At 32.6% G+C, this 12,412-nt stretch overlaps 1 protein-coding gene and 1 long non-coding RNA gene across 2 annotated transcripts in view; both read left to right on the plus strand.

Moving 5' to 3' along the window:
• The first annotated feature begins 2,373 nt into the window (after positions 1-2,373).
• LOC111391007 (DDB1- and CUL4-associated factor homolog 1) overlaps positions 2,374-12,412 on the plus strand; it is a 17,657-nt gene continuing 7,618 nt past the window's right edge. The window contains 14 exon segments of the mRNA XM_023016142.1: positions 2,374-2,395; positions 4,096-4,856; positions 5,237-5,333; positions 5,403-5,531; positions 5,704-5,882; positions 5,926-6,071; positions 6,629-6,651; positions 7,116-7,213; positions 7,976-8,049; positions 8,128-8,426; positions 8,506-8,603; positions 8,732-9,155; positions 9,348-9,399; positions 9,402-9,501. Coding sequence (XP_022871910.1) covers positions 4,636-4,856; positions 5,237-5,333; positions 5,403-5,531; positions 5,704-5,882; positions 5,926-6,071; positions 6,629-6,651; positions 7,116-7,213; positions 7,976-8,049; positions 8,128-8,426; positions 8,506-8,603; positions 8,732-9,155; positions 9,348-9,399; positions 9,402-9,501 — 1,940 coding nt within the window. The 5' untranslated portion in view covers positions 2,374-2,395; positions 4,096-4,635.
• LOC111391018 lies at positions 6,018-6,761 on the plus strand. The gene is made up of 3 exons (XR_002702047.1): positions 6,018-6,071; positions 6,187-6,247; positions 6,629-6,761. It is a non-coding gene; the product is annotated as an uncharacterized LOC111391018 (long non-coding RNA).

Raw genomic sequence — 12,412 nt, forward strand, 5'->3', positions numbered from 1 at the left:
ACCATAAATTGATGTGTGAAAGGTTCACGTGATAAATATTAAGGTTATTATTTTATGATATTAAGAAAAATTGATATAATTAGATGTTTTAAGTCCTACAATATGATGATATATGACAATGTTACATGATCATAACATGATGTGGTGAATAGAAAGTAAATGAATGTTATGGTTATCCTATTACAAAATACTGGATGAAATATTTGGGTTATTAAGTTAATTAATTTTGTCAAGCCATTTGTTGGGTTATTATGTTATGTTACATACCATTTGAAATATTCAAGCTAAATTTTGAAGTTAAGGTGAATTTAATAAATCTTTAGTAATGAAATTTTTGGGTTATTTTCAATTATAATTTTGGATCTCATGAATAAAATATTCTTTTCTTATCAATGTCTATTCGTTATGGAATATACAGATGATATGTTGGATAGTTCAGGTCTAAGGAGATTTTCAAATGTAAACCTTACTCATTGTGAAATGGTATCTTTTAATTACATTATTTTAATGAAAGGTCTTTATGTAATGTACAAGAAAGCTTATGCATTGGCAATATGTCAATGATCTCGTTATGGAATAAGAGTATAGAATTATCTTGGATCAAATGTGATTATTGTATCTTCATAGAATGAAAGAGCCCCAAAATTGTGTGGGTTTTAGAAATGTAAAAGTTTTGCAATTAGATTAAATTTTGAGGAAATAATTACTCTTGTATCTAAAGTTGACGAGGGTTTGATTTATGATAATATATTATGCTAAGGTTTAGAATGTGTTATGAGGTAAAATGATGAATTATTATAAAATAAATTGTTGAAGAATCATGATTAAAACATGGTTTATAGTTGATTATATTGTGGCTGAATTTAGAAATTGTGGTGTTATCACATTGTGAGAGAGAACAATACTTATCGATTACAGGAGTTTTAAGGTATGTTTTTATTCAAAAGGGTCGAACTTGAAGTTGTGTAGATATTATTATTAAGTGATACAGAATTAAAGGAAAAGAATACTACATTGAACTATTTCAATAGTTGTTAGTTATATCGGGAATTTTAGAAAATCATGAACAATTGAATTTTTGCAGATATTGTCAATTTAGAATGTAAGTAGTTACTCTCAATTATTTTTCATTTGGGGTTCCAAATACACAGAATGGAGACAAAATGGTGTTTGGATCATTGTTGATAGATCGATAAAAGTTACAAGATTCTTTCCAAATGATATAATCGGTTCATGGGATGGATTTATGAAATTTTGTATAGATAAGATTGTTAGTTATATGGTGGAGTTTGAGTATTTATCTTTGACTTAATTGTAAAGAGTTATATGACTAAAATACATTGTGCAGCTTCGTTTAGTAGAATTTTAGATGCTATGAAGACAAATTTAGAAGAAAGGGGATCGACCATGGTTTATTAATTAAGGGGCTTTTGGATAAAGATCTATTTTTCATGGAATTGACATATAAGAACTAGACACAAGTGACGATATATATGATATTGAAATATTCCAAGGGCGTATTTATTGTGATGAAATTATTGAAAGAATGTTATTCGGTTTTAATTTGTAACCATTGTTATAGAAAAAGGGATTTGACTAGATAATAGTTCAAATCAAGACGTAGGACGGAGTTTTAGTAAATATGAAAGTAGTATCATGAACTTCAAATTGAGGAATAGCTAAATTTTTCTAAGATTTGGTAAAATGAAAGTTGAGAATATCATATATTGGTCTATTAGAACTTAGGGTCCAATTATTTAATGATGGAGTTCACAATGAGGTTATTTGATCTTTAATAAACTATGGCTTATTTCAAAGGCTGAATAAGTAGATATCAGATTTAATTTACACTTTAAGATTACTAGTGAAGTTAAAGGTAGTTTAGCTAGATAATATGCTAGCTATGAAAGAATGAAGTTATGACTAGCTAAAGGTTGCTAGATATGTTCGAATTCTAGTTGATTGAATTTCGAGAACGAAATTCTTTAAAGAGGGTAAGATTGTCACACCCCTCATTTTTTTAGTCAAAGTCAAGGAAAAATATTTGGTCAAAGTCATTAAGGACTTAAGTTGAACAAATAACTTTTATGGGACTTAAATTGAAATTCGAGTAATTGAAGGTTAGGAATGATATAATAAAGGAATCCAAGGATTTAGTTTCTATTATGTGAAAAGAAATGACTAAATGTAATAGTGTCTGAAGATGGTGGACTTGCCTTGCAATTGTTTAATATTTACCCATTAAATAGCATTCATTTTATGCATTTTCTCATATATTTTGGGGAAAGAGAGAGAGAAGAATCGAGAGAGACCGAGAGGAGGAGGAGGAAGAAGAAGAAGAAGAATTTTCAAGCTAGGGTTCTAAATTCTTAAATTTCTCATTTGGTTTAGAATGGTAAGTATAAATTTATTGAATTAAATTTTTAAGGGTTATGGAAAACTTGTTTTAATTCAAAGTCTAGCAAGAATTATGTGTTATTGATATGTATTTGATGATTAAAATAAGTATATGTCAAAGAAATATGTGTTTGGAAATTAGTGTTGAAGAAAGTGGAAACTTTGGAAATGAGTTTGTAATATAAAGGCATATTATTTGAAATTCTTGGAATTATGTGATGCTAAAAACTTAAATTAAGGATTTGAGGTTGAAATTCTCCATTTTTTTTTGTATTTTTCGAGTTTTTGCAAAACAGGTGCTAGTTTTGAAATTTTTCCCAGAAAGGTGCTATTTCTGTCAATTTTTTGGTGACAGATTTCAATATTCAGAAATTAGTGCCAGTTTTCAATATTCTGGAATTATAGTGCTAGTTTTGTCAATCATCTAATTTTGGTGGATTTTTAGTATTGGAACCAAATTAAGTGTTAAATATTTGACGTTTTGGCGTTAAAATAATTTATATAAAGAAGTATATGTTGTTAATGACTCTAAATGGGATTATGAGATTGAAAATAAAATATGCGAAGTTTTTATCGGTAAATTATTATTTCTAATGGTAGGAAAATACTCAAGGAACGCTTGTGAAGGGATATGATTTATTATAGCGAGAGCATGATAGCATACTTGAAATTTGAAAGTGATGAGGCGACGAGAATATCGAAACTATGATCGACTATAACTTTGTGAGTGGATATAAACTTATTTTTCAGAAATTAGTATTTATAAAATTTATATTAGTTCAGAAAAATTATTATTTCATACAGATGATTTTACAGCATGATTTTCAGAATAAAGTAGATTTATAATCGGTTGTTCTTTTTAATGTTTGATTCAATTCATTTAAATTATATAATTAGCATGTTATATGAATATTAAATGTTTCAACATATTTAAAGTTATTTTCTAAAAACCACCAGAAAGTATCCAGGTGATTTTACCCTCATCTGCACGGGTGTGAATGTGTTTCTACAGTGTATGACTTCATATGGTTATTTTACCCACTCTGCGCTGGTGTGAATGTATTTCCACAGCGTATGATCAGTATAGTGATTTTACCCGCTCTGCACTATCGTGAATGTGTTTCCATAGTGTATGACCAGATTATCAGAGGTCTTTGGGACCCACTCTCGTACACACGTAGGCTTTGGACCGTGTACTAGGGTGATTAGCCTTTGAGGCAGCTCTGCGTACGTATGACCAGATTATCAGCTATCAGATTATCAGATTTGAATGGCTTTGCCTTGTACATCGAGATTACTTTGTACATGAGTAAGGCTATTCATTGGGTACTCTTTTTGGTTTGATTTTTTAGTATTTATTTAGTTATCAGATTTCAGATTATAGAATTCAATTAATTCTATTTTCTGAATAAAGCTTTTAGCTTATAGTATTGACCAGTAGCAATATTTCATAGATTTTCATGAATATCAGATTATTCGTTAACTTTACATCTACTTATCTAGAATTAAGAATAAAGAATTGTATGATGAAATCATGTTTTGGTTTTAAAAGTGTTACCAGATTTCAGAATTTTTCAAAGATTTAATAAAGTTAGAATTTTCAGAAAATATGTAGAAATGGAAAAAGTATATTTATTCGCAAATTATCCACTCACTGAGTTATAAGCTCATATGTCTGTTCACCTTTTTCCTTATCAGATATCAGTTGAATTGAGCAGCTTTGGAGCCTGTTGTTCCGCCATATTGAGTCACGATCATAGGTTGTATGGCCTACTTTACCAGACTATGTTGTACATGTTTCTTTGAGTTATATGTAGTTTATATCAGAAAAGGTTATCATGGATTCACTGCATATTTGGAGTCTTTAGTATATTTGAGAATTGTTGGTTATAAAGAAAGGAAATGTTGATTTGCCGACATTTTATTTGAATAGTTTGTATTTTGAGGGACTGGCGTATCCTATTTATATTATAGGTATTGATTTGAGGAAAATTAGTTGTTGTTCAGTGGTTTTAGTTCATATTTCAAGGAAACTCTGTCAAATTTGTTAAAAATATTCTTCAATCAAACAAGTTAAGTTGCCTTGGTGGTGGGTTCAACGTTTACCTGGTATCTATCATCGGAGCACGACACTTGTCGAATCTATTAAGGTGATTCGAGACGACTCGTGTCAGTTTAATCTCGCTATTGGATTATATTTTCGTTGGTCAGTGGTCATTTCATTTAGATAATATAAAAATGGATGCGGCTAGGGATTCCGCTGTGGCGGCGGCCGTGGAAGAGCTACTACAGGTGGCGGAGGAGGAGTGGAAGGGGCAAGGAGAGGAAGAAGATGATGAAAATGAGATTTTGATAGCCAAGGTGCAAGCGTTAATTGAAAAGATCACTTCGACCCTGGAGAACCCTAACCCCAACGCCCTCCATGCTCTGTCCACTATTCTTGAGGCCCAGGAATCCAGGTACAAATTATGTCTCTCACAATACAACATCTAATGAAGAATCTTGGATGGTGTTTCTGTCATGAATTATTATTGTTATTTGATTAGTTAAACATTATGTTTTGGTCGGGCTGGTTTCTTTTTTTTTTTTGGGTAGGGGGGTGTTGAGGACCTGCTAGTTAAGATACTATGTGGGTTGGTAAACTTAAAAATTCTAGATAGTTGTTATTAATGGGAGTCATACTCACTGGTTGAATTGACTTCTCTTAAGCTTTAGGCGATGAGATGGTTATAGTCTATAGAAGTGTGCTTTATATGATGATTCTTTTAATTATATTTTGATGTCAGTTAATATGTTATATATACGTAAGTTGTAACTCAGTTTCTTTTGGAATCTGTAGGTGCATGGAAGAGACGGGCAAAATGTCAACTAACAGTGGCCGGTCTTCTCATAATGTTGGGCGACTGGGGAACTTATCTGAGTTATTGATATTTCCTTGATCTATTCTACTTTATCTTTTGTTCTAGAACATTAGAATGTTGATGTTATTATCCCTCTTTTTATAGGATAATGATGAATTCTTTGACTTGATATCTTCAAAATTTCTATCTGAAACTACATATTCAGTGCCAGTACAGGCAGCTGCCATGAGGCTTCTTTTTGGCTGTTTACTAACTTGGAAGGAAATAGGTTTTGTTTTTTTTTTTTGTTTTTTTTTCTGGAATGGGTGGAATTTGTACGACAACATCTTGGGCAAGTCGGGCCCCATTGTCTAGCTGTTTAGGACATCTCTCTTTCAAGGGGAGTGGGGGTTATTTGTTTATGTTCATCATGTTGAATCTCTTTAAATATTTGTAATTGGATCAGTATCCACATGTATTCGAAGAAGATGTTTTTGATAATATAAAAGGATGGGTGATGGACGAGTCACCCGGGACATCTGTTGAGGATCACAATTGGAAGCATGAATCAAGGAAGAGGAAGACCTTGGACTCTGAAATGTTATGCACATATTCTACTGGTCTTCTTGTAGTATGTTTGGCTAGGTACGTCCTCAAGAGTTTTATTTAGTGATTTATTTTTGTGGAGGTTTTCTCTTGCTTCTTTTAACTTTTCTCTTGCTTCTTCTAAAATAAATGGGCAGAAGCTGGAGAAGCCGAGAAAGAAGGGAGAAGTCGAGAGAGAAGAGAAGGAAAAAGAGAAAGAAGGAAGAAAGGGGAAGAAGAGGACGCGAGGTAAGCTTAATTTCTTCAAGTTTGGTTTAATTTTTCCAATTGTTTTCGAGTGATAAAGTATGATTTATGTTAAAATTTTAGGGTTTTAACTTGTAGTAGAAATTTTTAAATTTAGGTGTGAGGAACTCGAATTGGAGCTCAAGTTTGGGGATTTCTTCATTTCCAATTCCAGCTGGGTAGGAATATTATTTTAACAAACCTTAGAAATTTTATTTGGGATTTTTGGATTAAGTATGTTCATGGAAATAATGATGTTGAGAAAATAATTATTTGGAAGCATGAAACTATGGAACAAGAGGAAAATTTAATTGGTCGAATTATAGCAACTTCTTGTCACTAGAATGAAGTGGGTTGTCACAGTAATGCTTGGAAATGAAGGTTATGTTGATAAATTAGTTATTAGTCAAGGGATTATAAAGTGTGATTAGCTCCAATTAATAAAGGAAAATTTGTGAATTTATTCAAATGTCAAGCGAATTTAAATTAAGTTCTATCATTAGATATTAAAGTTTCTTGATTAGATAGAGGATAAATTGGTTACTAATATTGTATTTCAGGTGGTGACGAGGAAATTGAAAACGTTTATTAGGCAATCTAGCTTGTAGCTCCTACCTTGTGAGTGGATAAAACTTATTTTTAAGAAATAAGTCTTCTTTAAATTTTAAAGTTATTTATTTTATAAAGTTGACTTCATAGCACGATTTTCAAAATAAAATGGATTTTATTATCAATTTCTTTTAAAGTTAAATTCAGTTTAGTTAAATTATTTTAGTAGCATGTTATATTCTTATTACATATTTCAGTATAGTTAAAGTTATTTCTAAAAACCACCAGAAAGTACCCAGGTGATTTTACCTTAGTTTGCACTGATGTGAATGTGTTTCCACAATATAAACATGTATAGTTAAAGTTATTTCTAAAAACCACCAGAAAGTACCCAGGTGATTTTACCTTAGTTTGCACTGATGTGAATGTGGTTCCACAGTGTATGACCAGTTATAGTGATTTTACCCGCTCTGCAATATCGTGAATGTGTTTTCATAGTATATGACCAGATTATCAGAGGTCTTTGGGATCCACTCTCGTACACACATAGGCTTTGTGCCGTATACTAGGGTCATTAGCCTTTGGGGCAGCTCCGCGTACGTATGACCAGATTATCAGATTTGAATGACTTTGCCTTGTACATCGAGATTACTCTGTACATAAGTAAAGCTATTCATTAGGTACTCTTTTTAGTGTGATTTTTTAGTATTTATTCAGTGCTCAGATTTTAGATTATAGAATTCAGTTAATTCAGTTTTCAGAATAAAGCTTTCAGCTTATAGTATTGAGCAGCAGCAATATTTCATAAATTTTCATGAATATCAGATTCTTTATATTTGTTATACCTTACAGATACTTATCTAGAATTTAGAATAAAGAATTTTATAATGTAATCATGTTTAGTTTTTAAAAATATTACTAGATTCAGAAATTCTCAAGGATTTAATAAAGTTAAAATTTTTAGAAAATATGCATAACTGGAAAAAGTTTACTTATTTGCAAATCATCCACTCACTGAGTTACGAACTCATATTTTTGTCATGTTTTTCCTATCGGGAGACCGTTGATTTTGAGATACTTGGAAAAGCCTGTTGAAACGAAAGAGACCGTTTCATAGTATGTAATGAATTGTTGGGAAACTCATATTTATTAAATACTTTGTCTAATATTTGGGGTGTCATGCACTTTGTAGAAGGGTTTGTAATTGATGTAATGCTTGCATGTAGACATGATGTTGTTGTAGAAGCACTCAGTCGAATTTTGTTATATTTTGTTTTAGTTGTGGGGGTATTAGTGGAAGTGGTGGTTTCTAAAACTTTTGGTTTGAATGTCTATTTGAGGTTTTGATGATTTTTCAGGTTTGTTTTGTCCATTTTTAAGGGGAAACTTTGTCAAAATTTTCATAGAAATATAGCACAGTCAAATAGGTCAGGTTTGCTTTGGTGGTGGGTCCGGCATTTAGCTAGCATTTACCACCGGCGCACGACAGTGTCGAGTCAATTAGGTTGAGTTGGGACTGGTCGTGTCAGCCGAAGTGGGAAGGATCGGAGTCTGACAAGAAGCCAGGAATTGAGAAGGACTTCAGATGCCAAGAAGGGCTTAGGAAAGAACAATGCTGATCCTTTTGTCCTGGAAAGAGATGATGATGATGAATGCTTCAAAGATTGCAAAGTTGGCTCTAAGGACATTGCCGATGTGTTCAAGAAAGCTGTCAGAGCTGCTGAAGCCAGAGCAGCGAATGCTCCAGCAGAAGCCATAAAAACAGCTAGTGATGCAGCTGCCGAAGTGGTTAAGAGTTTTGCTTTAGAGGTGAGCACATTTTTCTCTCTTGCTTTTTTGAGGTTATGTTCTCTTCTACTCTCAAAGTATGTGTTTTATGCGAATTTAGGAGTTTAAGAAAACAAACAGTGATGAAGTTGCAATGATGGCAGCTTCAAGAACGGCATTAACTGTTATAGATGCTGCTAATGCAGTTGCGATATCAAGGTTGGTATTTGCTTTATATTCATGACATCCCTAGCATATATTGGTTTTGTCTAATATGTCCATGAATTCTTTTATTTCTATATGATTGTTTATTAATTTAATCTCGATCCTCACATGACTTGGTATAGGGGCTCAAGTACCATGGATGATGATTCAGGGAATTCAAAACCTACAGAACCAGAACCTATTGAAGATATTGGTGAATTCTTCATTCTTGATAGTGAATCCCTCCGAAAGCTTAAGGAAAAATTCTGTATACAGTGTCTTGTGATTTTAGAGGAGTATGTTGAAGTTCTTGGTCCTGTGTTACACAAAAAAGGGGTGGATGTCTGTCTTACACTATTGCATCGAAGTTTTAAGCATAAAGATGCTTCTAGCTCTGCATTACTTTTGCCCGATATTTTGAAATTAATCTGTGCATTGGCTGCTCCTCGAAAATTTGTTGCGCTGTTTGTGGATCGTGGTGGCATGCAAAAGTTGCTCCCTGTCCCTAGAGTTGCACGAACATTTTTTGGTCTGTCTTCCTGCTTATTTGGAATTGGTTCAATTCAGGTAATTTTGTTTACCCTGTATGTCCTAACAATTGTTTCTGAGAGTGCATCTACATTTGCTTTGATCTTGTTCCTTATTTCTCTGTATGCCTCTAGAGGTATTCTATATATTTTTGTAGAATCTGTATAATCTTTATTGTTCTTGTTAGTTATACCATCAAGCCGGTTTTGACTTAAAAAGACTATTTTACAGGGGATAATGGAGCGTGTATGTGCCCTTTCTTCAAATGTTGTCCACCAGGTTGTGGAGTGGCTCTTCAACTTCTGGAGTAGCCTCAGGATCAGGCTAGGAGAAATGCTGCTTTATTCTTTGCTGCTGCTTTTGTCTTCGGAGCAGTTATTGTTGCATTCGATGTTGGAATAATTAATAATTCCATATGTGGGCTTCACATTCGATTGCAAAATTTTACGAGTTAGATATATGGCTCATAATGATATTTGTGTTTGGGCCAAATTTATTAAGTGATCAATTGGGCCTTTTACACCTTACGGGTTGTAATTAATTTTATGTGGTAGTTTAAAGTATGTGGGCCGAAAATAAACCCTAATTAGAATTCTAGTCGTAATGGGACGTCTCAAATTATTTCCTATATATAAAGGCTAGGTCTCCTCTCCTCTCCATATGTTTTATTGGCTTGCCCCATTGATAGCTGATATTTTGTGAGGAGTAAGGAGGGGAAGATCTTGACTACTATTACAACTACTATTCATATCAACAATGGCTTCCGCAGGTATGAATTCGTTTCTATAAATTTATTATATGGTGATTCTAAATTCTTGGCATGATTACAAATTAAAATTTAACAATTGATATCAGAGCTTTCATGCTAAGATTAGAATCCCTAATAAAACAATATGTTCTCTCGTTTTCTGCCTGAATAATCAAGAAGTTGACTTTTATATTGTTATTTTTCTAATAATTTGAGAAAGCAGAGTTATTATCTTCCACAATAATCAAAAAGTTGGCTTTTTTTTTTATATTGTTATTTTTCTGAGAATTTGAGAAAGCACGAACAATAAACAATAAATGCTTCCCTCTCTCCCCTTTCTCCTCCATGTGTGAATAGTAAATGCTTCCCTCTCTCTCCTCCTTTTATATAAAACAAATATCAAGGAGTTTTAAACCTATCATAGGCCCCGTACGGTATTGCATAATGTTGAAAACTTATATATATATATATATATATAATGTGTGAATCTGTGTGAGTTTTTGTCTAAGGTGATAATCAAGAAAAAAAAATTTGGTTGATCGGTGCTGCCGCACGGGTTACAGCGTCGGCAGGAGTGGCGCCGGATGCCGCAAGAAAAAACAAAAAAAATTTAGTTCGGTATAAAATGGGTTTAAGGTAGACGGGGGCTTCTGCTGTAAATAAGTATTCTTCAAACCCCTATTTGCAATTACAGATTGGGGGGCTAGGTTTTGTAAATAATAAAATAAGGGCCTGTCATGTAATTTATATAGTTGAAGGACCTGCCACCAATTTTAAATATTGAGGGACCCAGTTTTAATTTAAATCTAGGGTTAATATGTAATTTTCAAAGGATATTAAATTTGAACTTTTAAAAGGTTTAACCCTAAGATTTCAATTTCGACCCAATTAAAATTTTATTTAAACTTGAGATTTAAAATCATATGTTGAATAAATAATAAAATTAATTAACGACTTTTCTATTATTTCATTAAAATGTTATGTATTGCCATTATTTATGCATTAAATTTTATTTTGAAATTTTGTTGCAAATTTCGTCTCTTAATATTAATCACGTATGGATTTCTTGTCTTTCATCAATTAATGATCATGATTTGTTGCATAACTTCTGTGATGAAATTTTTCACGAGCATTGAGACGATTCTTATTTTTCCACTAAGAGAGAAATATTTTGAAATAAAAATGGGTGGTAGCTGCCAAAGTGGCACATTCATTTTTATTCGGTTTTCTCTACAATAAAAAATATATATATTTTTGCCCAACAACTTTTGATTTATTGCACATAATATCTTGCCCAAAGGTGTTATTATATGTAATATTTTTGGAAAATGGCATGAGAAAGTTAATGAGCTTATTTTGGTTTAGAAATTTCTTTCTTCCCAAAGGTGTTGGTATTTCGAAAATCAGTATAATTTTGTTAACTAGCTACATGATATGTTTTAAGAGTACTTTATAGCATGTTGTATTGTCGACCCAAAGGTGACCTTATGATGATGCATCTAGGCTCTTACCGTAATAAAAATTTATATGTTTCGATTTAAATTACGGATTATCTAATTAATAGCTCATATTAATTAGTTGGATATTTCATCATCCATTTGATTGCATGCATTACGTTTAGATGATATTGAGTGTGATATTTTATGTTTCCACAGTTTATAATACCTCATCTCTTTCAAATCAATTGTCTGCTATTAAAACTTTGACTGGGAATAACTATGTGAGATGGAAACGAGACATAGAAATAACACTTGGTCTTTTGGGCTTGGATTTTACAATGGAGAAAAAGTTTGAGAAACCCACAGATAAAAGTACTATTGAATATGTAGCCGAGCATGAAAAGTGGGAAAGGGCTAACAAACTCTGTTTGAAAATCATTAAGCAATCGATATCTGATTCCATTCTAGGTGCCATCCCTGATAACGAAAATGCCAAAAGTTTTATGGATATGCCATAGGAGAAAAATTTATTGAGTCTGATAAAACCGAAACTGGGGATCTGATGGATAAATTTTTGAGCATAAAATATGATGGCACAAATGGTGTTAGGGAGCATGTCATGAAAATGATAAATATATCATCTAAGCTAAAGGCTCTTGACATTTCCATTGCGGAACCTTTCCTAATCTATCATGTTTTGAATAGCCTTCCTAGTAAGTTTAATCAGCTTAAGGTTGCTTACAATGCTCAGCGGGATAAATGGAATTTGAATGACCTCATAGCAGTGTGTGCCCAAGAAGAGTATAGGATGCGCCGTGAAACTGTGCAATTAGCTTTTCAGCCATCACAGAATAAGGGGCCTTCTCATAATCATAAACCTAAGTTTCGTAAGGGTAATAAGTCCTATCGAAGTCAGCAGAATAAGAATTTTAGTGGTCCCAAAGCAGTTATAAAGAAAAATGATCAATGCAAGTTCTGTAAAAAGAAGGGTCACTGGCAAAAAGATTGTTTTAAATTCAAGACTTTGTTGGAAAAGAAGAAGAGTTCTCCAGGTATTCCCTTGGCCTTAGTTTGTTTTGAGTCTTCTTTAGTAGATGTGCCTTTGAATT

The sequence above is a fragment of the Olea europaea genome, unplaced genomic scaffold, assembly GCF_002742605.1.
Source record: "Olea europaea var. sylvestris unplaced genomic scaffold, O_europaea_v1 scaffold74, whole genome shotgun sequence".
NCBI classification, from domain to species: Eukaryota; Viridiplantae; Streptophyta; class Magnoliopsida; order Lamiales; family Oleaceae; genus Olea; species Olea europaea.